This window comes from Podarcis gaigeae, assembly GCF_964106915.1.
Source record: "Podarcis gaigeae genome assembly, chromosome: 1".
NCBI classification, from domain to species: domain Eukaryota; kingdom Metazoa; phylum Chordata; class Lepidosauria; order Squamata; family Lacertidae; genus Podarcis; species Podarcis gaigeae.
The window spans coordinates 22,810,241-22,837,455 of record NC_139678.1 but is presented as its reverse complement, the minus strand read 5'-3'; the positions used below and the strand labels follow the sequence as shown (position 1 = coordinate 22,837,455).

General features: G+C 40.2%; 2 protein-coding genes across 3 annotated transcripts in view; both read right to left on the bottom strand.

Moving 5' to 3' along the window:
• The window catches only part of FBLN5 (fibulin 5), a 53,624-nt gene extending 52,634 nt beyond the window's left edge, over window positions 1-990 (bottom strand). Inside the window, exon 1 of one of the 2 annotated variants that reach the window (XM_083735815.1) lies at window positions 229-990. In XM_083735815.1, the coding sequence (XP_083591941.1) occupies window positions 229-323 (95 nt within the window). In that variant the 5' untranslated portion in view covers window positions 324-990. The remainder of the gene's footprint in view (window positions 1-228) is intronic. The other variant, XM_083735816.1, reaches the window with a different exon arrangement.
• Window positions 991-6,248: 5,258 nt separating this feature from the next.
• The window catches only part of TRIP11 (thyroid hormone receptor interactor 11), a 33,663-nt gene continuing 12,696 nt past the window's right edge, over window positions 6,249-27,215 (bottom strand). The window contains exons 10-20 of the mRNA XM_083729416.1: window positions 23,846-26,878; window positions 23,154-23,294; window positions 22,660-22,853; window positions 20,871-21,034; window positions 20,381-20,484; window positions 19,656-19,755; window positions 12,865-12,946; window positions 10,907-11,021; window positions 10,323-10,448; window positions 9,916-10,060; window positions 6,249-8,545 (exon numbers count right to left, since the gene is read on the bottom strand). Coding sequence (XP_083585542.1) covers window positions 8,325-8,545; window positions 9,916-10,060; window positions 10,323-10,448; window positions 10,907-11,021; window positions 12,865-12,946; window positions 19,656-19,755; window positions 20,381-20,484; window positions 20,871-21,034; window positions 22,660-22,853; window positions 23,154-23,294; window positions 23,846-26,878 — 4,425 coding nt within the window. The 3' untranslated portion in view covers window positions 6,249-8,324. The remainder of the gene's footprint in view (window positions 8,546-9,915; window positions 10,061-10,322; window positions 10,449-10,906; window positions 11,022-12,864; window positions 12,947-19,655; window positions 19,756-20,380; window positions 20,485-20,870; window positions 21,035-22,659; window positions 22,854-23,153; window positions 23,295-23,845; window positions 26,879-27,215) is intronic.

Sequence of the window (27,215 nt, the reverse complement as noted above, 5' to 3'; positions counted from 1 at the left end):
TTCTATGAGTTACTGCAGCTATCAAGGGCAAAAAGAGAAAAGAGTGCAAAGGAAATTGGTATACGTCATGCTACAGAATACTCTGTTTCCCTGCTCTCCCTCCTGTTAGTTTACATACAGTTTTAGAAAATGTGATAGGAGAAGAGACATCAGCTATTAAGCAAGGTTTGTATTCAGTAAACACTAAGAGAGGGAGAGAGGGAGAGAAAGAGAGTGCATAGGACCTACCTTTTTAATCCTGTCATGTCCAAAACTGAAGAAAAAAGTTGAGCGGGGAAAATAATGTGTGCACAGCTGAATAGCTGAAAAATAGTTTTGCACATTAAACCTTTTGCCAGAACGTTAGTCCTGCCATCATTTATATTCCACAGAATGAAAGACCCAAAATCATAGAGAAGCAGAAGGAGAGAGAGAGAAAGAGGGAAGGAAGGAAGGAGGAGGAGGGAGGGAGGGAAGGAAGGAGGGGAGAAGAGTGAAGGGAGAAGGAGAGATCTGCTCCTCCTTAGACACTGGAGAGAATACAGCAAAAGCACCTGGTTTTGCTTAGTTCTCTTCTGTAATTCAGCATTAAACCAATTGGAGGAGGAATGTTAAAAATGAACACTTCATTTTCTAAGTATGTTAAACAATGCAAATGGGAGGCCTCAGTCTGGGGACAGCTGTTTTAGATTAGAGAGCTCACCAACTGGCTAGACTCCTCACAACACTCCTGAGGAGCCTGCCAGGATTAAAAAAAAAAAAAAACCGCTCACAGTTTGAAGGGAAGCCTTTCCCGCTGCAAATGTTACTGAGGAGCGTGCCACAGGAGGAACAGCAGTACTGGGATGGGGCAGATAGAAAGACGTCCTCAAGAACTAATCTTGCTTATGTCTCATTATCTTATCCCTTCCTAAACAATTTGTTGCCCACCAAATATACCAAAGAGAGCTTCAACCATCTGATGGGCAAAGAATTAATTCCTTCCTTGAGTTCCTTGGAGGAAAGGTAGAATTAAAATGTAATAGCAAAATATAGTAAATAAATACAAATAAATTCTTCTTCTTCTTCTTCTTCTTCTTCTTCTTCTTCTTCGGCGATCACTCATAGCTGAGTAATATTGTCTTCCATAAATATGGTTTTAAAAGTGAGTCCGTAAGTGACTGTAGAGGCCAATTCTGGATCCATACGTTCTTCCACAGTGGGGACATTGGTTTCCGGGCGGGAGTTGATCATGGTGAGGGTTTGCCAAGTGTGCCTTCCTCTTAGCGTGTTTCTCCCTTGTGTTCTGAGTTTGAGCATCTTCAAAGTCCACGACACCTTTGGTAAAGGCTGTTCTCCAATTGGAGCGCTCGCAGGCCAGTTGTTGGTGTTTATACTACATTTTAAAAGATTTGCCTTGAGAGTCTTTAAACCTCTTTTGTTGACCACCGCCATTACAATTTCCATTTTAAAGTTCAGAATAGAGTAGTTGCTTTGGAAGACAATAATTAGGCATCCGAACAACATGACCAGTCCAACGAAGTTGATATTGAAGAATCATTGCTTCGACACTGGTGATCTTTGCTTCTTCCAGTACACTGGCATTTGTTTCCTGTCTTCCCAAGTGATGTGTAAATTTTTTTGGAGACACTGTTGATGGAATCTTTCGAGGAGTTGGAGATGGCGTTTATAAGTGGTCCATGTTTCACAAGGTATATAGGCAATAGTGCACTAGACAGACAGTATATGGCTGCTTTCTATGTATTGTTGCATGCCATCCCAGCCTCTGAAGGGTTCCGGACACTTTCCCAGGGTTTGGTTTCCTTGGAATGATATATAGTTATGATATATAGTTTATCTACACAAATATACAACTTGTGCCTAAGATTTGGGGTGGGGGGCTCACAGCATTAACATCCGGACCTAGAAGGTCTTGCCTCTCCCAGAGTCACAGCCTTGGAATCAAGCAAAAATGGCTCTGTCTTTAGCTGCTGCTGCTTCTAGCACTGCCTATTTCCTTTCCTAGTAGCAGCTTGTTAGAGGGCAAAAATTCCACCCATTTGCCCAGAGGGCAGTCTCTTCTCCTTTTAGACTAATGGTGGTCCTTAGGTGGCCATTGTCTCATAAACTTGCCTGACTAGTTTAACTATTAATAAACCTTTACCTGCATTCAAGAAACATGTAAATCCTTTTTTTAAAAAAAGGCTTTGGGCCAATAATTTTATGATATTTCTGCATTGTTTGTTTTAACTGCTGTCTGCAATATGATATAGTGTTGTTTTAAATCACTATTTGGTGTGGTTTTTTATTGTTTATCGTAATGTTGGCAATGTACCCATATCCTTTTAAAATTCATTATTCCAGAAACTACATGAAGTTCAGAGATAAGTGCAAATTGAATGGATTTTCAGATAAGAGACTATACTGACTCCGCATAAACGGCAAGCCAAGTCCCGTTCGCGTTCGTAGTCTGACTGATTAACTTTAAACACTTCTAGTCCATCCTATGCTGAAGGTTTATAGCTAATATTAGGTATACAATATCAAATTAATCCACTGTTCCCACACTGGTTGAACTTTGACTGCTAAAATGCAATCCAAATTCTGTTTTGCAGTATTTTTTTGTAAGATACAGATTCTCACCACTTCTTTGCTTGCTCTATGATACCTTCCTGGGGTGTATGGGATATCAGGGGAGGGGTAGCACTACTGGTGAGCAACACACTATGCACCTTCTGGGATGGTTTGTTCACCTTTGGCCCCCACCCTGCATGGAACCCTCACCTGTGGCTCCTAGAAGCATGTGATAGCGGCCACATCTCGGGAAATGGCTTTCAGTGGCCAGCTAAAGCAGGTGAAGTGAGCCAATGGGTCTCAAACCCCCTGTGACTTAGAGAGGTTCCCCTGCATGCAATGAAGACAGGCTTCTGCAGATTGAGTAGACGAGACCAATAGTGGGTTCCGTGGTCAAGAAGGTGGGTTCTGCATGTGATGTAGAGGGAAATGAGGGGCAGGATGTGGCTCACCAACCTGCAAAGCTAGCCCATCTAGGAGAAGGAAAACTGATCTGAAAATTCTGCTGCCTTGTGGGAGAAGAAAAAGGCTAAGGAGTAAACCCTACACAAATCTGGAGTGGATTCAAAAGGACTGGAGCAAATTTATATTTTATATGAAAGAAAACTGTAAACATTTGAAAAGGTTTGTAGGTCTGAGTTGAAATGTTTGGTGATGTGAAAATAAGGAGCTGTTTTACATATAAGGTGGTGAACGTCAAAAGTAGATATAAGGTAAAAAAGTGGCTATAGAAATGCGAAGAATTGGTAAAGATATTTGAAAGTCAGAAAGAGGGTGGGAAGGAAGTCGGTGCTTTGTGTGAGCAATGTTTTAAGTTATGGATTTGTGTAATGAAATTGTAATGAAATATGGAAAACTCAATAAAAATTGTGTTAAAAATCAAACAAATCTGGAGTGGAGTACCTAAGATGGTTAGGTGGTTCCTTGGCTTGTATGCCTCCTTCTGGCAACTCCTTCAGCTAAGCAGGTGCTTGGAGTACAACAGCGTTTTTGCCTTTTAGAGAGTGTATGTGGACCTTGCATAAGCTTGTGCATGAAAGCTGCTAGATATTAAATCTGGGAAGAGAACAGATACCTAGTGTCTCTATATATGCATAAATGCACAGCCATTGAGCCTAAGGTTGAAATCTTATAACTACCTGAGCCCCACTGAACTTAATGGAGCTTACATCTGAGAAGAAAGGAAAAAAGGATTGTGTTGTCGAGGCACCAAGTAGTGCACAGACTATAATTTCTTATGCTACAACTCGTGAGGTATATTTTGGTATAGATATCATAGGACAGGAATGCTTTTTGTACCAGAAGCCTTCTGCTTTTAAATCAGGGGAGCTACTGCAGAGTAGATGAGTGCAACATGCAGCAGATAGACAGGTACAGCCATCAGTGTGGGAACAGGGGTGTTGAAAATACACAAGGAATTCATATTTTTATCTGTGAAAGGTTGGGATGATATGTAATTCACAACCACCTTTTGTTCCTCTTGAGCCCTCCAGTCCAGAACTGTGTTGCTGAAGAGGTTTTACTACACTAAAGAGCACCTGGTTTTTAACAATTTGGGTGGATGAAAATCTTAACACTGTTCGACTTCATTGCCATTGTTGAAGCCACCTTCTTCATTTTCATGATTTTTCAAATAGGTATTTTTTAAAAATAATTCCTTTGCAAACTACATTATAATGCAACAAGAGGATTCCTTCTTTGAACAAGGCAAATATAATTCTGTATCTGTTGGTCAACAGTTATGTCCCAAAGTCATCTTCTATTCCCCCAACACCTTTATCTTTCCCTCCTGCTATCAAGTATCAAGTACCAACTGACCTCTTCCCGTCCCTTTAGTTTATCACTAAACATGCATATTACTTAATAAAATTCACAAAGTGACTAGAATAAGACCAGCCCTTTTACCATTCTGCCAGAGGTTTATAGCCTTTGTGCACTCCTTCAGTTGAAAGGAATGAAACGGGATCATGACACATTTTTAATATTTTAGGTATGAGAGAAATAGGAGTCTGCGAACTTTCTCCATGGAATGAACTTCAATAATCTTATCTGCAGTTTTAGAGCCTTGAAACCATTTTGTATTCATGTGCATTTTTTGAATGCTGCTGCCTGGCACATAACTTGGTACACCCCTAGATTTGAGGGTCTTTCTCTCCATCCTTCATACACAGCTGTTTTGTGAACTGGTACCTGCATAAGCCATTGAGTAATGAAACTGAACAATGACTTGTGGATGGAAGACTAGCTCCAGTGATCACTAATGTAAACACAATGAAGCGAAGAGAAAAAGTGTTCCCCAAACTTCCACTTAGAACAGTATTAATTTGCAACAGTACCAGGGAAATACTTTTCACAAGCAAGTGCAACCTAGTTTATAAGCTAAACAGTTTATCAATGCCACTGGCAAAATAAGAATGTGCAATTACTTTCACTGCACTAGTTCATCTGCATGGCATGCATATGAGACAAACATCTTTAAGGACTTTGTAGCAAGTTACTAAACTCATGTTCTGATTAGCCTAATTCACTAAGGCCATTTCGAACTAAGTGTGTGTGGCTTTGCCTTTAAATTATAATTTATACACTATGTAGATCAACAAATTGCAAAATTCACCTCATGCTGATGTAGTCCTAGATATGATCTTACCATATCTTCAAGATGATCAATCTGATATTAACAGTTGGGGTGCTCTTACTGACATTTTTACTGCATAAGGCTGTGTTACCTTTCAGTTTTTGCCAAGTCTGCAGATACTTAATGCAAAAATCTACCATTCATTGGTAACTGTTACTACAATATTCACCCATTGATCTTGAAATGAGGCCACATCAAAGTTGACTCAGATATACAACCTGATCCAGCTCCTGTTGTTCATAATTATTTGCGATTACTTGTGGCAAACTATGGATGTGCCTAATGCACACACAGTTGACAGGTGTGAAAAAGTGTACATTCTGATTCAAATGTGTATCCAACTGACACCCATGGCCATTTATCCACATGCAATAAGTTATTGATCTCTACTGCTTCACTCTTAATCAGATGTGCATTTCTGATAAGCACCCACATTCTAGCACAAATAGCCATGTGCACAAGAAAAAATATTTTATCAAACTACTCGAGCCAAGGCAGTTGCACAGTTTTCAGGTTTTCTTCAGGCAAGAATAAAAGAAGTTTTCTTTACAAAATTTCACTTATCTCCTACATTCTTATTGGAAGTATTCTAATAGAACAGGGTATTTTGCATGCTATAATGCACTCTGTGCTGGAGCGGGGAGAGGAATGGGGTGGAGGCATCTAAATCTTATGTCAAAGAACAGTGGTTTTCCCAACCTGGATAAATTATGAAACTTCCATTATAATACATTCTGATTCGTTTAATAATTGAGGGGAAAATCCCACATTCTCATCACATTCTGAGCTATTGTCTGGTTTTGTAATGATGACAAAAAACTTAATAAAAAGGAAAGCTGACATTACCAAAATGTTGAATTTTGTGCCCAATTCAGTACATTGAACTGCATGAACATGAAATCGCACAGCCATGGCAAGAAGTACTGACATACAAATGCAAAATCCACCATGATGTGAAACTTCCTCTGTTCTGCTTAGTTTCATTTGTTGCATCATTAACAGTAAGCAGTTTTAAGAACTGTATGCTAAAGCAACCACACAGATATAAAACGTATGTGACAGAAAGAAGGCACACAACACATATTTTAAGTTTTCTTTATAGTCCATTGGAAAAATTATAGCCATTCTATAAAGTTGGGTTTTCAAGGAAAGCAATGTTTCAAGTGGCCTATAAACTCAACATTAAGATGTGTGAAGAAACCATTTGGAAGTTTATAGATTAAAAGTTCATACACTTCCAATCCCTAACCTATGTTTGCCTTATTTGCAAAAACCCCAATCTACAAAAACAGAGTCAATGAAGAATGTTGGGGATATGAAATGCCAAAATGTAACACTTCATTATGAATATAAACTCATGAAACCTTGCCAGAGATTCACCTATATGGATTTAGAATGCTATCAATAAATATAAACAAAAGGCTTTGTGATTCATTGATTTGGCAGCTTCCAGGCAACTACATATCCGTGATTGAGTCTATACTTACAGTTCAAACTGCAGGGCAAAAACTAAGATACACAGGAGAAAAGGCTGTGAGTTCTAATATAGAACTTACACAAAATACCTTTCAATACTAATTATATTATTAACAATGGCAGAAAACTCAAGTTTTATAGAAAAAACCTGACACTTTAAACAGATGTTGTGTCTCAACTTATTTTTCTAAGGTGGCAGGAACACCTTTCATTACATGTGTCAATACACTGACACACTCAATATAAACTGTGCAAGACTGTGCAGCAAAATTTACAGAATTCTACTAGTTCTTACGTAGACCTATTTACACATATTTGGAATAAGCATCTTCCTTTTAAGCTTTATACATACGTTTATACTTGGAATCTTCAATCAATTCTGTAAGTATAAGCAAGCATTTCTTAAATATACATTTTGAACCATTAAAGTATTGCATATTTCAACCACACACACCATGAATATACATAGGGAAAATCAGGTTGCTTATTAGTGGTCAGTCACTAAATGTTGATATGCAACAAAAAATAAAGGGAAAATGTCCACAAACTCCTTATTGCTGGTTAGTTTTGAGTTTTCATTGTTCCATGTAGCTACTAGGAGCTAAGAAACTCCAACTGAGGTGTTACCCATTAATAACATTTATGGGGTGTTAATGTTCTTGCACACAAAACAAAAACCTGCAACTATGAATTCTCAGAGAACTTTAACAGAAGCAACTTCTTTCACAGATACCAGCCCATCCTCCATATTCAAATAAATTGGCTTTGGATTATGCTGAATTTTTGGTCAACACAATTATGATCCTGTTATCTCCAGCATTCCTAAAAAATTGACTTGGTCAGCTCATGCCATTTATTTTGGAAACCTCCTACTTGTACTTTATCCTTTCAGAGGATCGTGTTGCAGTACAACCCATTCTGGCTCAAGAGAGGATACTTGACCACATGAACACATTCTAGATCAATACAACACTGGATAATTCAAAGCAAGTTTCCTCCCGCTTTATGAAAGGAAGGCTTTTCCAGACTGAAATGCCACGACTGGGCTCAGTATCTGAACATCAGTTCAAGGACTGGGAACATATGGCCCCAGGCTCCCTCAAAACAAACAGCAGATTGCATTTGTTTCCCCATCATTCCAGGCTCCAGAAGGCGTTGGCTGGAATCAGTGAAGTGATACTTAAATGGACCAGATGCATCCTGGATGCTGTCTGCATCCTGACACCGAGCTGGATTCCTAATGTGCTTGCAGCCCTTTCTAGAGAAGTTGTGTCCTTTTTATATAAAGGCACTCTATGTAACACCTCATTTGTCAAAGAAAGAAACGGCATACATGGTTGGAAAGCCTTGAACTGATTTGTTAAGTTCTCCAATGCTAACGTGTTATTTCACATGTAGATCAGCTTTTTCAATTTGAAAGTTAACTCGGCAAACTAGTAATAGGAAGGGCTGTTTTTCTTGTGATGGTTACAACATCCAAATATTGCTGGATTAGTTCCAAACTTCGCTTTTTAAGGGGCAAAGAGAAAGACACACAAAGCAACTTACAAGCAATTGAAAATGAACAAACAAACAACTTTTTACAAAAGGCCTCTTTGCGGTATATTATATAAACTCAGGGTTTTTTCCCCCTTTCTCCTTAAAGTGCTTCTATCATTGCCATCCTTGGACCCAGAATTCTCTATTGCTTTAGCAGGTCTTTTAGTACTGCCCCAGCACTAGCATCAGGTGCTACTGGCAAAGGTGTGAAAGTAGGCAAAGCATCAGAAATGGGTTTCATAAGCAGATGTCCTGATCCGCCAGTTCCAAGATTCGTTGGGGTGATGAGAGGGACTGCTGCTGACCGGGGTGCAAGGAATGGATTTGCACCTGGTCTTCTGGTGGTTCCTGAGCCTGTTGGATCTGATAGAAAGTGCAGTAGTAAAATTATTATTATTATTATTAGAAAATCATTCTTACAGGAAAGTCATGGCCTAAAAAGTGTCATTCTTAGAAAAACACCCTAACATAATGAGACCATACCCCCATCCATCTCCAGGTGCAGGTCATCCACCTGGGTGACCAAGGCAGTGTTCCAATCCCAAAAGTAGATCTGACCTAATGAATTATTTCCCCCTTCCCTCTTTCCAGGGCCCTCTCACCACAGCCTCTTTCAAAGCCAGGAGGACCACTTCTTTCCCCAGGGGGAGCCGATTACTGCTGCCACCCAACAAGCTATTAGTTACAACCAAAGGCTATCCTCTTTCCTTTGCACTTTGAACACTGCAGACACACCCTAGTGAAAATCACGCAAATAGTAAGTGCAATGGTCTCTGGAAAAGCAACCCCCACCAAAAGATAAATAAATTATCAGTTGTGTAGTGAATAATCAGATCAGTGTAGCAAGATTCTGCACACACAAAGATTTCCACCTGGAGAATTCACAGCGCAGTTGCAAGACCATTTTGTGTGAATGAGACCTTGTAAAGATTTAACTACAAGCCTGTGAACAGAAATGTAGTTTTTCTTCTAAAAGAAGAATTGAAAAAAGTCTGTCAGGAGTTAACGTCAAGGTCACAGATTTTTGCTCACTGAGTGAAACCTTGAAAGAATGTATTTATGTCTGATAGCCTATTCTTAATATATAAAAGAAATCTTAAAAACCCAAACAATTCAGGGATATAGAATGGGTGTCTGCTTCTATAGGACAATAATCCTGTTCCTGTGTGGACAAAGTCCCTGTGAACATTTCGTCCAGACAAGAAAACTGGGTGACTGCCAAACCAAATATGGCACCTTCAAGCAACGAGGACAAAAGGCATATAAAACATAAATTTATTTAAAAATGTAAACTTTCAAAGATAAGCTTTCAGACTGGAAATTCTCCAGCTTTACTGCAACAATCTGAAACCAAACATTCACAACGACTAAAGTTTAGTTTCAAAGTTATATTAAAAACCATATTCTGCAAGGCCTATTTAACTCATCCATCAGCATCATACAGTATTTATTTGTTGCTACATTGCAACCTGGCCTGGAAATCCAGGTTAAAATTCATGGCCTTGCAGTAAAAAAAATGGTAAGAGAACAGTGGCTTTCAGGTCACACAATGGTTATCGCTTTGCTGTCCCCAGCTGGAACCTTGGCAAAGGAGGAAATTCTTCTAATTTTATTTGTCACCCTCCTTACACTGTGCATCCAAATAAATATAAATTTGGAAAGACAACAATCAAAAAGTCAACACTCAGATTCAACATAACATTTTGTGTATTAGGAATATAAAAATACAATACCTGCAATGTTGCTAGAAGGACTAACAGTGGCTTTGCTGATTCCTGTTGATGCTAAAGGTTTCATGTCATGAACAGAGAGTGTTGGTGGGGGAAGAGTTGGACGGGATTCAGTTTCAAGGAACTTCACAAATAGCTCTGAGAAAGACTGAGAAAGACAAATTAACCCAATACAAATAACATTTCTGGAAATAAATGATATATACCTGGCTCAGCTGTTCAAGATGGCGCACAACTATCCTAGTAGCAGTATGGTTCTAATTTTAACACAAGCAAGTTATTTGACACTGGTTTTAAAATGCAAACACCTTCAATAATTCTGAAAGTGTAACAATGACCTAGGTTGACAGCAGTTATAATATGGAAGTCCTGCATTTTCTATACAAAAGCAGACAATGGAAAATACTTACACTGTTGAAAACTGAGTGATGGGTTGGTCTCAGAGGTGTGTTGGGGACACTCTTTGATCCAGCACCTCCTCCACCAAACCACCCAGTCACCCATCGAGTAACCCCTTTTTGATCTTCTGACAGCAACTAGAGAGCAATTTAAAACAAAAAGAAAAGGTTACAATCCTACTTCTAACACTTAGTATCAAACAGAATCTTTACTTCAATTTTATTAAAGAACTAACCAACCAAAGTTTGTTTATAAAATTTACTTGTGTAAAAATTTCAGCCAGAACAAAAACTATATACACCGAGAAAGCTAGTTTCAAACAGACAATCTGGATACGTATGTAAGAATTTAAGCTGCACAATCAACATCAACAGATGTAGTCCTTTGGTGAACATTTACGTGTTTGAATGGATTTAATATTATTAAAATAATGGTAAACACTGTAACATGTTTGGGAAATATACAGCTTGTTCCATTCCAGAATGGTAGATGACTGGTTGTCCCTTGTGCCTAGCCCAGCAAAAAGAAGAAAGCATGCTAGTGTACTGATATTGCAGGAGAGGAGGAAAATAGCAATGAGACATATCAGAACTACCTGTTCTAATTCTTCCTTTTTTATTCCCAGGATACTTCCCATCAGCCTTAGCACTTCATGACGTTTATTCTTTGGGGTGTGGAAATGTCCAACGAAGAGATTCCTCATCAAGACTCTGCCAAAGGGGACACAAAAGCAGTCAAAACATTGTTTGGCATTGCTAGTAACAGAGAAAAGTGAGGGTGGAGGACCTTTTGCACTCCAAAGCTTTGCTTATGGCACACTATCATCCTGATGATTCATCTGTACAAAGAACACGAGGGGAGCCCAGTTGAAGAACCATCTCAGCCCCAGTAACAAAGGAAAGGTAAAGGCATGAAGCGGACAGGCAAGTTAAACACCTGTGTGAAAAGGTACCATATTTTTCACTCAATGGGATGCACCGGACGATAAGATAGTTTGGGGGAGGGGAGGAAACAAGAAGAAAAAAATTCTGAACCCCAGAAGCCTGAACAGCAAAGCTTCTGGGATAGCCTCTTGCTGTTCTGGCTTCGGGGACAGCCTGTGAAGCCTCCGCAGGGCAGCGGGGTGCCTTCACCCCGCTGTCCTGTGGAGGCTTTGCACAGCTAACCCCAAGCTAGAACAGCGAGACGGAGCACTGCGCAGCCTGTGAATGCAGCAATCCCTCTTGCTCTTCTGGCTTTGGGCTTAGCCACGCAGCCTGCATTCATTCCATAAGACGCACACACATTTTCCCTTACTTTTTAGAAGGGAAAAAGTGCGTCCTATAGAGCGAAAAATACGGTAAGTCAAGTTATGCACGCGTGTGAGGAAAAGGTAAGCACTACCCAGGTATTTAATTCAGTAATCAACAGCTGAAGTTGAAATGAGGCCATCTTGTGCTAGGAGATAAATCCCAAGGGAATTTACAGGTTAGGAACCTTATGGGATATAGTTCCGTAGAAACAGTTTTCACAAACTGCAGTGGCAGGGAATCCTTGTGTGACTGTTGTAAACATCAACCAGAAACCAGGATTAAAACCTTTATTTTGGAAAGGGGGTGAAAACTAATATATAGTCCTCTGCTGACCATATGCATGAGGCTGAACTGAATATCTCTCTTTATTCTCAGGGGTGTACTTAGGGTTGGTTAGGTTGGCCCCCGCCAAGGGGGCAGGCCAGGGGTGTGTGTGCGCAAAACTCACGTCTCTCAACTCTGGTTCCGAGTGGCTAGGTGCCCACCCACCATCTGTGCCTTCCCAGGTCAACCATCCGCTGCTCTAGGTGGCTGGACAAGGCATGCAGACTCCTCTGGGTGCCCCGGTGGAGGAATCTGGTCACTGACATGGGATGCCGCAACAGCCCTGCAGGGGCCCCTCCCCAATTAGCCAGGTGTTGCTTTTAGAAGTGTGAGTGGAGTGTTCAGCAGGGCTCAGAGGGAAGAAAGATGGAGAGCCAGGGAGAGTTGCAGGAGAAAGAAAAAGGGAGGGAGGGAGGAGGCAGAAGGTAAAGCAGTGAGCAGAGGGAGGCAGGCAGGAATATGGGACTGACGAAGGAAGGAGGAAGGGGGGTGGAGCAGAGCAGACCCGACTCCAATGGCCACTGAGGCAATGTGTGAGAGGCAACAAAAAGCAAACTTTTTGAGTTTCTGGTTCATGGTCTCTCCCGGCTGCAGAAGCAGATACAGCTCCTTGCCAATTGAGGACCTTTTAAAAAATAATCTGAATGATCTTTTATCAATTATTCAGTAATAAGTCAATAAAATGGTATAGCCTTAGTAAAAAGGGGGTAACATTAAACTAACTTTTACTCACATTAGAGCCACTGAACTTAATGAACTGAGCTTAGTCATGTTCATTAATTTCAGTGAGTCTACTCTAAGTAAAACTTAACTGAATAACCACCCAGCCTGTTTTAAACCATATCAGATGCCGCCACAGCCATTATTTTACTGTGCCAAGCTTGTACTTCTCCAAATAACTTAACTTTCAAATTAAAAACACTTAAAAATCACTCACTTGTCCACTTTTCCTTCTGTGCTGTTTATGAGGTTCATTAGCTTATTCTGTGCATCTTCTAACATTTCTTGTTTGAGTTCACCTACAGGGGAAAAAAAAACCTTTGCTATAATAATTTTATAAACAAAACTGATGTGCTCATTAGGGGTCCTAGCAGAAGAGTTTCTCAAAAATATGTGCTGTGCAAATATGAGTTTAGCTTCCCTTTTATCCATTCTGCTAAAAAATCATGGGTCAAAACTCTATCCTATTTTTCCATCCTAAAATGGCAAAAACTGAGATTTTACAATGGATCATGTTCCCTAGCTTTTGCTGATACAATAAAAGCAAGGCAAGGATTATAATGATGCCTTTTTGCTTTTTACAGTTTGAAGCAATCTGTCCAAATTTCTACCCAATGAAAAGGATTATAAATTGGCACAGAGCAAATACAACGTAAGAGCTGTTTCAGAGAAGGGCGATACATGTGGAAAAAGCTTTACTTTTCAATTCTTGTTAAAATACCTGTCACATTACCCTGACATAGGCTGTGTTTGCAAGTTACTTCAAATGATTTTAACTATGGCTTAATGCAAAATGAGCAGTGTGCTGGTACACACTACTCAAAAGTTTCTACTCTGCTGCTCCCTGGCTCTTGGCCATGCTAACAACAAACCAAGGTTTGGGAGTTGTTGCTCACAGGGCAGCATGGCCAGGAATGGGGAAAAGTGAAGCAGGAGTTCTGAACATCAGCATGTTGCTTCTTCATTTTAACCCACAGTTAGACACTCACTGTGATTTAATGCAACATGCGAACTGAGCCACTGAGTGGAAGAAATCAGGGGCAGCATGACAAATCTAAAACACATGGCTAAGGACACATTCCATGCAATCTTATTTTATTTATTTCACAAAATTTATACACTGTTCAATTTTTAGAAAACAACAACCCTCAAAGCAGTTTACCGAGAGTGTTAAGTTAGAGAAATCTGGGCTTAATAAACCAGTATATATTTGAGCTCAGCCCCTTTGTTCCTCTATTCATACAAGCAAGGAAATAAGCCAGGAAGCCACAATGAACAATAGCTTCACATTAAGTCCAAACTGGGAACTATGGCTAATGGCGACCAAACAAACTAGTGTACAAAACCATGGTTTAAAATTGACTTTTGCAAATTGGTTTAACATAGCTCCCATATCAGACTTCATGAGAAGCTGCAGAGAACTGTAGCTTCCTGCCTAGCTCCCCTCTCACCCAAGGGGACTGTGTGTGGATGCACAGAAATTTTGCATATCCTGGTTGAATGAGCTAGGATTTGATAATCCAAACAGTCATTGTGAGTACATGTTGAATTTTTGTTTAAATAAGTCAGGTGGGCATCTACACCTATGATTCAAGATTCACCATTTGAGAAGATAAAAGGTTATAAGGATCAACCACCATTTGGCAGTATTTAATAAACTCTTTGGGCAACTATGTAAGAATGAAGCTTTAAAACGAAATGAGTGGTGTCCCAACTAACTCACCCCAACAATTTCTGCTTGTGCAATGGAACTCCCCCACCTCCACATGCAACCTGTATCCTCCCCAAACCAGCTCTGGAGGGTTGTGAGAAACCCCAGAACAGTTTTAGGGAGCATGCAGGGGAAAATCTGTTACACAAGTGGAAATTCTCATGCTGATGGAATGAGTTACTTGGATACTACCCACCGGATGTGCAATTAAAGAATAAAAAAATAGGCAAGGACAATTTTAGCTAATGTTAGGATAGTCAGATTGAAATGAAGTACTCAATCACCCCTCTGTCTTTTCTTTGATAGAAATAAAACTACAAAAGTAAAACCAGACTAGTGTATCAGACTAGGACTGCGGAGATTCAAGTTTAAATCTCTATTTGGTTATGAAGATCTCACTGAATGACCTGGGACCACCTACTCTCTTTCAGCCCAACCTACATCACAGGGATGCTGCGACGATAAAAGGAGGTGGGAGAATCATGCCCAGTACCTCAAGCTGTTTGGAAGCAAGGATGAATATAAATGAAACACAAAAAAAGAAAAAGATGTCTTGATAAATTATTGCTTTTATAAATGATACAATACAGTATTCAGTTTGATATTATACATCTACAATTAATTGCTAGGCTGAATCCTCGCCTTAGATGTGAAATCCAAGCACCTTTTCTCCACTACTGGCTAATTTTGCCATAATATCTGTTTCTGAATATAATATGATGCAGGACAGAATAGAGCCAACTTTCAGCATGGGCTTCTGTAGACGAGATATTTACAGTGTTCTCCTGTAATCTGTTAACCATTTATGGAAATTCAAAAACCTGCATCTGGTCTTTCTTATGTTTTTCCATTAATATAATTTGTCCTGCCAAAACAATCCATTTAAAAAGCCTTCAGCAGCTTGGGCCAACAAATCTGTGTCTGGGAATGTATCTGGCCACTGTTCAACAGGACATTATATGTTTTCTTGTATAAATAAGATCTTTTGAATTCAGTCTCCTTTTTTTATACTAGCATTCGTCATGTCTGATGGTTGGGGGGAGGAAAGGAGAGCTCCAATCCCATCCCCAACCCAACTCAATACGCACCACCACCCTGAATTCATACTATTAGTGTGCATTAGAGCAGGGGTAGGCAGACTTTAGGCCTGTAAAATATCCTCTCTCTTTTTTAACAGAAACTCAAGATCTAGCAGGCAAGGCCAGGTACAAGAGACACAGAGTTAGAACAGAGTGCCCCCAAGAACATTCTGAGCATAGAAATTTGTTTTCGGTACCGAGACTGAACTGAGCTCATAGTCCTTCCTTTCACATAAAAGTCTGCTCCTGGTTACCCCTAGTTTTCTTCATTTCAGCATCCCTATTTAAAGAGGGAAATGTGCCTGCTGTTCCCAACTGCTAAACAACTGAGAGTCAGAAATCCTTGCTAATCTATCAAATCACTCAGAGATCACCCAAGAGGTCCTGATCTACTTTGTTCTCCATCCTTCCTTCTGCAGACATTCTCTCTTGTCTGTATGACTCTCCTTGTGGCACAATTCCCAAAATGTTGACTATTATTGCTAAGCTAGCTACCCAGGAAAAATTTTTTCAACCCTCCGCCAATCCTTCCCCACCTTCATTCCACAAATGGTAAAGATGGTCTCAACCTGCAACTTCTACCTACTACACTGACAGCCATTAAAGAAAGAAAGAATGCTAGAGTGAAAAGTAAGAGATGCAGAATTCTTCTATCCCCAGCCCTCTCATCCATCTGAAGCCACTGCTACAAGCATAGTCAAACCTAGTTCTAGCACCTGTTCAACTCAAACTGACCATGAGTGCTAAGGATAGAAGCATCCAAATAAATAATGCTCTTCCCTTCTGGCAGATGGCAGCTGCTGACAGGCAGATTAGAAAGAGAATTTCCCCTTCCCCTATTGCTGTGCTGTCTTCGTCCATCATCACTGGGGTAGTTTTGCCCCTGCCCAATGAAGTGCTTTACTTTTCTCTGGAAGGAACAAATTTACAAAGAACGAAACATTTACTTATCTGGTATAAGGTCATGGCATACGCTCAAGTACACCACTGGGTAATCTCAGATTCTTTGCCTCCCTTTAGACTGAAGACCTTTTACTTTCTTACAGAACGCAGTAGCACCACTGAGAATCCTCACTGCTTATCTGCATAACCCTTCCCAGTGTCCTATTTCTCATTCACAGTAGGGTAATGCAAGGTGCTGACAAAAGAATGATAAAGACACGAGATGCTGAGAACTAGTTATTATACACATAGTTATTCAGCCTCGAAGGTTAATGGGTGACACTCTTCTTGTGGCTTTTGAATTCTAAACTTAAATTAACAGTAGTCTCCTCCTACCATATGGGTACAGAACAGCACCTGGATACTGGACTGATCAAAAGATTTGGTTCATTGCTCAGGCAGAGAATGTTTAAAACTTTTAAGTTTATCATCACAAATAAGTGCTTTAGATTCCCCCGACTCTCCATAATTTAATGACTTGCTTGGAGAAGGACTTGGTGTATTTTAATTCAAACGATACTTTCAGTTCTTTCAAAAGCTACTCAATCTATTCATTGTAGATCCCTGCAGTAAGATGGAGTGATGTGTAGTACTAGGCAGCAACTTTCACCATGGGTGACTCTTTGGATTTCTGTTGGAAGATGCCTGCTGGTATATAGCAAATGGACCATAGGAACTGTTTTGCCAGTATTTGCCCCCAGTTGCTGCAGGACTAGGGCCCTGGTAATCTTCATTCCTGCCCTTGTTAACAAACGGCATCATAATGGTATAAAAAAAGCTGCTACCGACAAAGTTATTTCACTGAATATTTGATCAGCCAGCCAATTTAGTTCACTATCTGATTACAGAAAGAGGTTGTGTCTGCCAATTCCAACAGGGCATTTCAAAAGGTAAAAAGGGGAAATAAACATGTAGCACTTTGATATTTGGTTGCAGGATGCAGTGTGTGCTTTACGTGACATTATCCTACTTCAGCTATAAAAATCCAGACTGCAGTCACACAGCTGGAATTTAGGGCAATGTTTATATAATCAAGGGGTAAATATAATAGTTTTATTGCAATGTGGCTGCTGATTTGCCATGGCCAAATTTCTTTACACCCTCAATAGATGAGGAAGGTGAAGTCTTTTAGTCTGTTAAAAAACAACAACTTCAAACGTAAGAGGAATCCTCTAAGAGCTTTTATATCTTTTGAGATTCCTTGCCTAACTGGGAAGTATGATTTTAAAAAGTCTTTAAAAATTACAGTTACATTTTTCTCCCAGCCCCCCCCCCCCCAACAAAGAACAAAGAAAACAACCAGACAATGCAGCAAAGAGAAGACTGGTGTGACCTGGAGGATATTCTCTCCTGAAGACATTCCAAATTCAGCATCTTAACCAACTCAACACTGATTAAAAATATAAAATTTGGAGCATCTGTAGAGGTCATCAGCCCTGAGCCATCAAGAATAAGGTACGCTAAAAACTGAAACAAAGATCAATTGCTTAACACTCTCACCCAGCTTAACAGATACTGCAGCAGCATTTTTGCACAGCCTTGCTCACAGGACTGATGTGATTTGTGTGGGGACTACCTTGCGTGAACCAGTCTCCAGAAATTTGCACAAGTGCTACTACCCTTAAGTCATGCCTAGTTACTCAGAGACATTCAAAAGAGCAGGCCACAGGGACCTGGCAGAACTCCAAGGACTATTTTTGCAAATCCAATGGTTAATGGAGCATCACATTAAAATAAAAAAGTAACTCCCCATAACATGAAAGCATCAAAGGCCATAAGGGAGACACAATTATAGATTTGCATGATGAAGGATCCATAGGGTTTGGCAGTATGTTTGGATTGGCTGGTTATATTCTCCAGCACCTATTATGAGAAGGGTCTATTAAGGCACGACTAAGTTATAAATAATTTTCCCACAAAAAGAGCCTTAATTATGTTTTGCTAAAAAAGAAGTCCCTTTTAATACCATTCGGCTGTCCTATCAAGAAACCATTAATCTTAAACTGGCTTATATTTCATTTCAAATTCTGTCACAAGGCAAAAACAATTACCGCTTTCTTTGTTAAAAAAGAAAGAAAAAAGGTTTCTCCTGGCAAATCCTTCTGCTGTCTGGCCAAGTTGAGTGTTAAAGAAAATACATTACAAAAGCATTTAATCAAAACTTTGGAGTGCTCACCGCCCAGCCCCCCCCCCCCCAGCCAAGGAAGCTTACATTGTAAGCAAACCCAACATGAGATTCTGTAGATTGGATTTATGCGTACAAGGCACAGCTGGGAAGGAGGGCACCTTAATTTTACAATTTACATTATTGTTGGCACGTGAGTGAATTTGTAAGCAAATCAGAGAATCTAATTGTTTTTGGAAAAGTGAATTTGTGAGCCCTCTCCGGGGGAAAAACAGCATTTAACTTCACTGTGGCTCCACACTACTTAGTAACATAGCACACACATACACATACACACAACTAAACGACTAAACAACAACAAAACACACATATATAGCTTATATGCCAAAATGGCTTCTGTTGCATTTGGCTTCTGCTGCATTTGGGACTCCAACTGCTGGGTAAACCTACTCAATCTGGCTTCTGTTGTCCCCCAGCCCCCCACCATCTAGTACACCACCAAAAATTGATCTACTTTTGCCTAGCTTGTATTTGTTCTTTCTCCCACTTGCCCAGGAACCTGTGTGTTTTACTTTACGACGGAGAGAGACCCGGCAAGCAGCTGGCTTTAGTATCTCCAGAGATGCAGAATAAAAACTGGTGAGGAGGGGGTGAAACCACTTGTCTGCATTTGGCAAAAGCCTAAGGGCTGCATCCAATGCTGCACCACTGGGGTTCCACTGGTACAAGAAGATTGACATTTCCTTTTCCCCCCCACCCCAAATCTGCTCCAGGGGGTCCCCTAACCCTCTAGAGCTGATTTTGAGGGTGCAAGGGAGGTTGAAGGGGACAAAAGATGAAGAAGCTCCATTGCATGCAGCAGAGTCCAATGTACCGGTGGAGCTACAGTGTTAATGGAATGTGAGAGAAGGAAGCAGACATTCAAATGAGGCTCTGTTGGTGTTATGCAGGCTTCAGTTTTCACCAAGGCCTCCTGTTTACAATCTAGTCTGATGAAGAATTTTGGAGGTCTCGAAAGCTTGCACACTGTTTTGTGACATTTTCGTCAGCTTAGTAAAAGGCACTGCTACCAAAATGGATTTTATAATTTTTTCTTATAGGCCAACACAGATATCTTTCGGTTTTGGTGCATTGCTACCAAGATCTGTTACCTTGTTTTTTAAGGTCCTCAATTTGATCCTCTTTAAGATCCAGCTGCTCTGCTAGCCTTGATGCAGATTCTAATGCTGCGTTTGCCTCCTCCAGGTTTTCCTGCAAGATGAGGTAGATCATCCATAGCAACCATATACTGCGATAACTATGCTATCAATACAGCACAACAGAGTTTAAAATCAGGCTAGCCAAATGGATTAAACACATCCATACCAGTATAACTTAGGCCAAACTTTTTAAAGTTTCCTTTAAGCATTATATTCCTTGAGCGATGCCACCAAAATGGGTGAATTCTTACCATATGTGATTAATAGAGCTGAACATCTTACTAAGGACTCTGGGTCTTGTATCTACACCTGCTGGGATGGCCTTAAATAGTTCACCACCTCACTGCATGGCAAGGCTGACCCTTGATTTAATTGTGACTGCAGTTTGATTTACTGCAGGTCTAGCACCTATTTTCAAACCCACAAGGCATACACCTTTCCAAAAATCATGCTCCTCACCTGCGGGAAGAATTTTGGTTGGTCTTGGCTTGCAGAAAATATTTAACGACATGATCAGGCAGATTCTATTCCTCTCTCAATCCTTTCCCCCAATATTTCCTCATACCTTTCTATAGCAATAATCTAGTATCTTATTTCTGCTGCCTTCTGCTGCTGTGGTTGTTTGCCATGCCAGTTAAAAGAAACGAGGCTGCATTATAGAACCATTTCAACATTACCTGCAACGAAACTACTTTATCTTCTAGTTGCTCTACTTTTTTCTTCCATTCTTCAGTCTGCCTTTGGTGTTTCTGCAGCTCAGCTGAATACATAGCTTTCTCTTCTAAAAATAAAATATGTACACTTTTACTTTTATTTGCTTTCGTAGATTTTCACGGGTACAGGAATGCAGGTTTTGGTGTCCTCGGGTGTCTTCCCGTGTAAAAGTTGGGGTGTCTAGGCGACGTTTCGACGAGGTCTCACTCGTCATCTCACTCGTCATTTTACTTTTATATATATATATATATATGTGTGTGTGTATATATATATATATATATATATATATATATGTGTGTGTGTGTGTGTGTGTGTGTTTTAAAAAACAGAAACCTAATTATGAAGAGCAGATACCTGGGAGAATATCTCAGTTTTATCACCAAAATACTATTAAGTATATTTTTTAAATAAACTAGTATGAATGCACTCTTATTTCTGGAGGAGTTAACTTACCTTGCTGAAACTGCTCTAGCACCATCTGCAGGTTGGCCAGGGACACAGCATACTGTTTCACTTGGTCCTGGGAAATTGTTAGCTGCATGACAGTTTCGTCTCTCTGCCTGGTAACAAAGTTCAGCTGTTCTTGCAAGGATTCCACCTGCATGCTAGCCTGGTGGCTTGAAGTAAAATATGTAAAATCAACCGGGTTATTTTAAAAACACACACCAAAAAACCTTAACTTCTGCTGCCCCTGGACCTTTCAGGGGTCTGGATATTTGGCAGTTGTCACCTCGGCTTCAAAATATAAACATGAAATCAGTTCCTGCAGATATTCTTTGCAGGAAGAAGAGTTTACACTTTTCTTCTTTCTTTCAATAAAGGTTTTAAAAAGTTAATCAAATTTTGTTGAAACTACTCTCTTCTAGAAGCAATTCTAGTTATATATAGGTATTTCATTCTCTTCAGACTTAATATAACCCAGGGGAAAAGAGGGATTAAAGTGACACACTCAACAGAAATGCCAGTTTTTATAGGCAGATATTAAATAAATGATGGTCTAAACCACAGAGCCTAGGACTTGCTGATCAGAAGGTTGGCAGTTTGAATCCCTGCGACGGAGTGAGCTCCCATTGCTTGGTCCCTGCTCCTGCCAACCTAGCAGTTCGAAAGCACGTCAAAGTGCAAGTAGATAAATAGGGACCGCCCTGGCAGTAAGGTAAACGGCGTTTCCATGCGCTGCTCTGGTTCGTCAGAAGTGGCTTAGTCATGCTGGCCACATGACCCAGAAGCTGTACGCTGGCTCTCTCAGCCAATAAAGCAAGATGAGCGCCGCAACCCCAGAGTCGGCCATGACTGTATTCCATAAATGAGATCTGTTGCTTTCTTTGATCCATCCTGATCCATCAGCCAATCACTTTCATTGTCAGGCTGCAAGTTCTAGTGTTATGAAGGAAAATCCCCTTTTGCTCTCTATTTTCTTGACACCATTTTATAAAACCTCTTTCATGTTCTCTGTCTAATCTGAAAGCCTCCAGCACTTAAAGCCTTACTTGTGCTTTACCGCATGTATGGATCAAACAAGGCCCTTCAGCTCCCACCCTAAAGAATAAAACACCTCTCTCTACCATGTGTTAAGGTATGACTTATCCTATTATTGATGCACCATCTAGTTCAGGGGTTGTCAACCTGGTCCCTACCGCCCACTAGTAGGCGTTTTAGGAATCTAGGTGGGTGGTAGGGTGTTCTAGGGCACAAGCTGAATCCTCCTTCCATTGAGCACTGGTGGGCGGTAAGGAAATTTTACCATCAAGAAAGATGCATTAGTGGGTGGTAGGACTACCCCTGATCTAGTTGAAAATTCCAGGACTTTCACTCAACCCTGGTTCAAATTCCCTTGCAAACCATCCCCCCACCCCTTTCTGGCATTAAACTAATTATAACTTATTCTGGGCAGGTTAAACAAGTGAAACCACCAGCATTCCCTTTTGCCTTTAGAGAAGGAGGAAAGGCAGGCAGGCAGAAAGGAGGGAACAATAAGAATGATAAAAATGTACGAGTGGGCCCTGTGTTGCAGTTAAAAGTCTGAGCATGATGGCTGTAGTATACTGACACTTGAATTACTTTCTGAAAGAGAGCAAAAGAAGTGACACAAGTGCCAGTAGGACTTCTGGACAAAACCATACAAGGGTGTTCTCACATCATTGCCCATCTCAATAGGATGTCTGGACAAAACATTTCAACAAAACTAGCTGCTGACTAGGATTCTGGGTACCGATAAGGCTAAAGGAAGCAAAGTTATTACCTGGCATTCTCCACCGCAGTTGATGAAAACTGCAGCTTTTCTTCCAAAACCTGGACTTTCTTTTTAAGCTTAGATTCCCGATCCTCAGCTGCTAAAGCTTCCCGTGTGGAAGTGTCTTCCCTTTCTAAAAGGTGATTGCGCAATCTCTCCAATTCTTGATTCAGACGCTGCTCCTTATCGCGTAAATGCTGTATCTGTGTAATTAATTGAGGGCACATTGCTTCAGCTTTTCTTATTCACCCTCAGCTACCCACTCTTTCATTCACTCAATTTTCATCCTTCGATGGTGCCACATGTTTCTACAGAGACTTTCCCTGGTACCCAGAGTCCCCTGCCTCCCCACCCCCAATCAACCCTGCAAGGAGCATTATATTGCAACCTACAGACCAGGTTGCTGTGTGTACTTGGATTAGGGGTGGGTGTGACATCCCTGAGAGTTTGTTCAGTTTGCAAATATGCCCACAAGCCCCCAAAGGCTGGCAACTCTTGCATACCTCATTCTGTAGGGCACTAGTCTCCATTTGTTTCTGCTTGAGTGCTAACATGACTTTATCTCTCTCTTGCTGAAAAGCAACAGCCTTCTCCTGCATTGATTTTGCTTCATTTAACAGCTGGTTCAGCTCTCCTGCTTTCCCCTTCCAAAAATAAAAATAAAGAGAGGTTATTGCATTTTAAAGATCTATCTTCTTTTAATGTTAAAGCTGCAGCACTGTGCCAGGGGGCTTGAAAGGATATAAATGTGGATGTACAGTAATAAATTTGAGAATTAAACTAAGGCCAGCAACCCCACAAATACTTGTCTATGCACAAGCCCCTACTGAACACTGCTGACTTACATCTGAGTTCACTTGCATAAGATTGCATTGCAAATCAGATGTTCACTAGAATTTGCATCTTCCTCATTTACAAACTTTACATTCTAAAATATATGGACATTTAAAAACTGATACTGGTCTTTTCCTCAGGAGACCTGATCATGTTCCTTAGTTTTCAGCCTCTGCAAAAGTATAGACATTTCTCAAGCAAGAATGTCTAGAAACCTATTGACATCCTTCCTGGAATTCTGCATATGCAATTGGGACCCTGCACCAGATAACGAAAATAAGCATTGCATGACTTAATAGCAATCACACCTTTCTCCCTTTGACCTTGAACAAAATAAGCAAAAATTCAACTCATCACATACCTGCTCTTTCTCTTTCAACAGTTTTTCGAAGGTAAAAGCCTTCTCCTTCATGGAACTAGACTCAAATTCCTTCTCCTTCAACATCATTGAGAACTGCAGGTTAGTCTCCTGTAGGGCTCTGAACTCAGTTTCTTTCTCCTTGCATTTTGCCACTATTCTATCATTTTCTTCTTTCAATTTACGGATGTCCATTTCTAAAATCAGAGTTCTCTCCTTTAGGTTAGTTATACCTTGCTTCAGCAGTTCATTTTCGTTCTCTTTATTACTAAGGTTTTCACTGAGAGAAAGCAACTGATCACTTTTTGATTTTATTAGCAGGTCTTTTTCCCTAAGTGACTTCTGCAGGACATCACACTTCTCCTTCAAGTGCTTTATCTCAAATTCAGACCCCTCTTGACCCTTTCTTTCCATCTCCGATGATGCAGCCATAGAATCAGACAGCCTCTGATTATTCTCCTGCAGAATTCGGATAGTTGAATCTTTTTCTTCCAGTGCTTTACTCATGCGCTCCAGTTCCTCATTTAGTGGTTTGGAGTCACCTGTAAACACCTGAGAAGCAGCACTGCTGGAAGTCTCCGATGACTGTGAAGCAGTGGTAGACTTTACTGGCCGAGGAGGTGTTACCATATCAAGTTTCCCCAGAATAAAATCCCTGGTGTTGTTCAGCTCTCCTATGCTATGCTGAACTTGTGCTAATTCTTGACTAAATGTTTTCAGCTTTCTCTCATTTTGTTCATAGCCTTGAATCAAGCCATTATACTCTATCTGCAGCTGAGAATTGTTCTCACTATCCATGGAGATCTGTGTTTGAAGCCTTTGCAGTTCTTCTTGGAGATGAGCAGACTCATGTTGCATATTTTGGACAGTGGTCATTACTTGTTTCTTCCACTCTTCCATTTTCTTCACTTGCTGTTTCAAATTATCACGTTCCTGTAAAAGCTCCTCAAACTGATTGCTGTTAATCCCTCCTAACTCATTGCCTCCATCCATGCTGGATGTCTGGAGGACAGTCAATAAAGTTTGGCATTTTTGACTTAAAGCATCAATCTCAATATCTTTCTCTCGAATGATCCGGGACAAGTTCTTAATTGTTTCTCGGGACATATCTTGGCTGCTGTTTTCAAATTCATTGGCTAGTTTTTGATTTTCCTCCTGAAGCTTTTTCAGAGCTGCTTCCTTAGCTGCTACAATGTCCATCATCTTGTGATATTCTGTTCTTAACTGACTGTTTTCCCGAGTCTTTTCACTAAGAACTGCCAGCACTTGCTCCCTTTCCATGGCATAGGCCTGTAATTGCTGCTGAAGGTAAATAATATCCTGCCCATAAGATGGAGAGGAAACCCTTGCATGGAGAGCTTGTATCTCCAAGTTTTTCTCTTGGATGATTTGCGTGAGCTTGCCAACTTCATCTTTGGACAGCTGATCAATTTGTCTACTTAGCAAGACATTCTTTTCATTCAGAAGTTGGATCTCCATTTCTCTCTCCTTGATGCCTTTCACCAGCCTTTCAATTTCAGCTTTAGATAAGTCATGCTTCTCATTTCCATTTTCACCATTAAGTGTCTGCACTTTGGTTTCTTGAAAGAGATCAGGAGGATCTGGCTGAATGACTGTTCTCTGATTATGCAACTGGTTTTTAATTTGTTCTATTGTCCGCTGCAAGCTTTTGATTTCCTCATCCTTTTCCAAGCACACCTGTTTGTGTGTGATGCTCATTTGTTCACACTGAAATTTGGACTCCTCAGTCTCCTTTTTATACTCCTGCAGGGAATGCTGAAGTTGGGCCATTTTCTGATTCTGATCCTCAACCTTTCTTTTGTTAAGTTTTACCTCGTCTTCAAGATTATTTTTATGCACAGTTAATTGTGTTACTTCTGCTTCAAGTTCAGTGATAATATCTAGGGTTTTGGGCTCAGCCAAAGAGGACGACCTACTCTGCTGGTCTTTCACTCGTTCAATTTCTTCTTTCAAATGATTGTTCTCTTCTTTCATGGTTGAAAGGCTTTTCTCCTTTTCTTCTAAACTTTGTTTTAAAATGTCACATCTTTTGGAGTCCTTAATATAATCTTCAAGCTGCTGCTCTAGTTCAGAAGCCCTGGTTTTAAATTTTTCAACAAACACTTCTTTCTCTTTTATGAGCTCTGTCAGTTGTTTTTGCCCGGCTAAGCTAGTCGTTAACATCTCTTTGGTTTCCTCATGGTCAGCTTCCATCTGTTCAATGCTCCTCTTGAGTTCTGCTATCTCAAAGTCTCTCTCTTGGTTGAGTTTAACTAAGCGCTCGTGTTCAAACTGTAACACCGTGGTATTCATGTTACGTGCATTAGACAGCTCCTCAATGGTTTGCTCATATTTATGAGCCTGTTCCAACAATTGGCTTTCAGTTTGGCTTAGTTCATTTTCTAGCCGCTTTTTTTCTAGTTTCAAAGCTTCCACCGTGGTATCTTTTTCAAAAGCGATCTTACTCTTCTCACTACTAGCTTCCTGTAACTGCTGTTTCAGTTCTTCACAAGTCATCTGAAGCTTTTCCTTTTCCATCTGAAGCTCTGAAATACATTTCTCCAAGTCTGTATTTATTAGTTTATTTTCTGAAATTTGCTCATTCAGCTTTGAGATTTCCGCTTCCCTTTCTGTGGCTGATTGGACGTGAAAAGCACTGTTAGATTCTGGACTTATCTTGCTTAACTTATTTTGGAGTACAGAAATTTCTTCTTCTCTTTGTGTTAGATTTTTCTTTAATTCTACTATTTCCTGCTTATTTTTGGAGTTACAGTGCTGGGATGTTTTTAGCTGTTCTTTTAGCTCTTTTATTTTGTTTTCCAGGTGTTGTTTAGTCATGTGCAAATCATTAAGTGCAAATGTACACTGATCCAATTTCTCTCTCTGGCCTTCTAGCTCCTTGCTCATTTCCAGCTTCTCAGCTTCTAGCTTCGATGTTTTTCTTTTTTCAGACTCTGTGTCCATTTTTAGCTGGTTGACAGTATTAGCGGTTTCTGCATTCTGCTTGGCTAGCTGCTCTTTTAAAATAATCATATGCTAAAATAAAAATACAAACAAATGTTAAAAAAGTAGAGAAAGCCCATACATGGTAAATCAACAGACCCGTAAAACACCGTCAAGAGTGGAAAAATCACCATCATTTCATCATTAGTTTTTCAAAATACTAGAGAAATTATGTTATTGAGTTAAGCATTAATGTCAACACCAGTCAGGGTTGTATTCAACTAACTTTTACTCAAGAGTAGATCCGCTGAAATGAATGAACCTAAGTTAATCATGACCATTAATTTTAATGGGCCTACTCTGGTCATGTTAACAGGAAATGTTAACATTTTGAATATCTTCCATCCCACATTCTCTGAAAACCTGCATT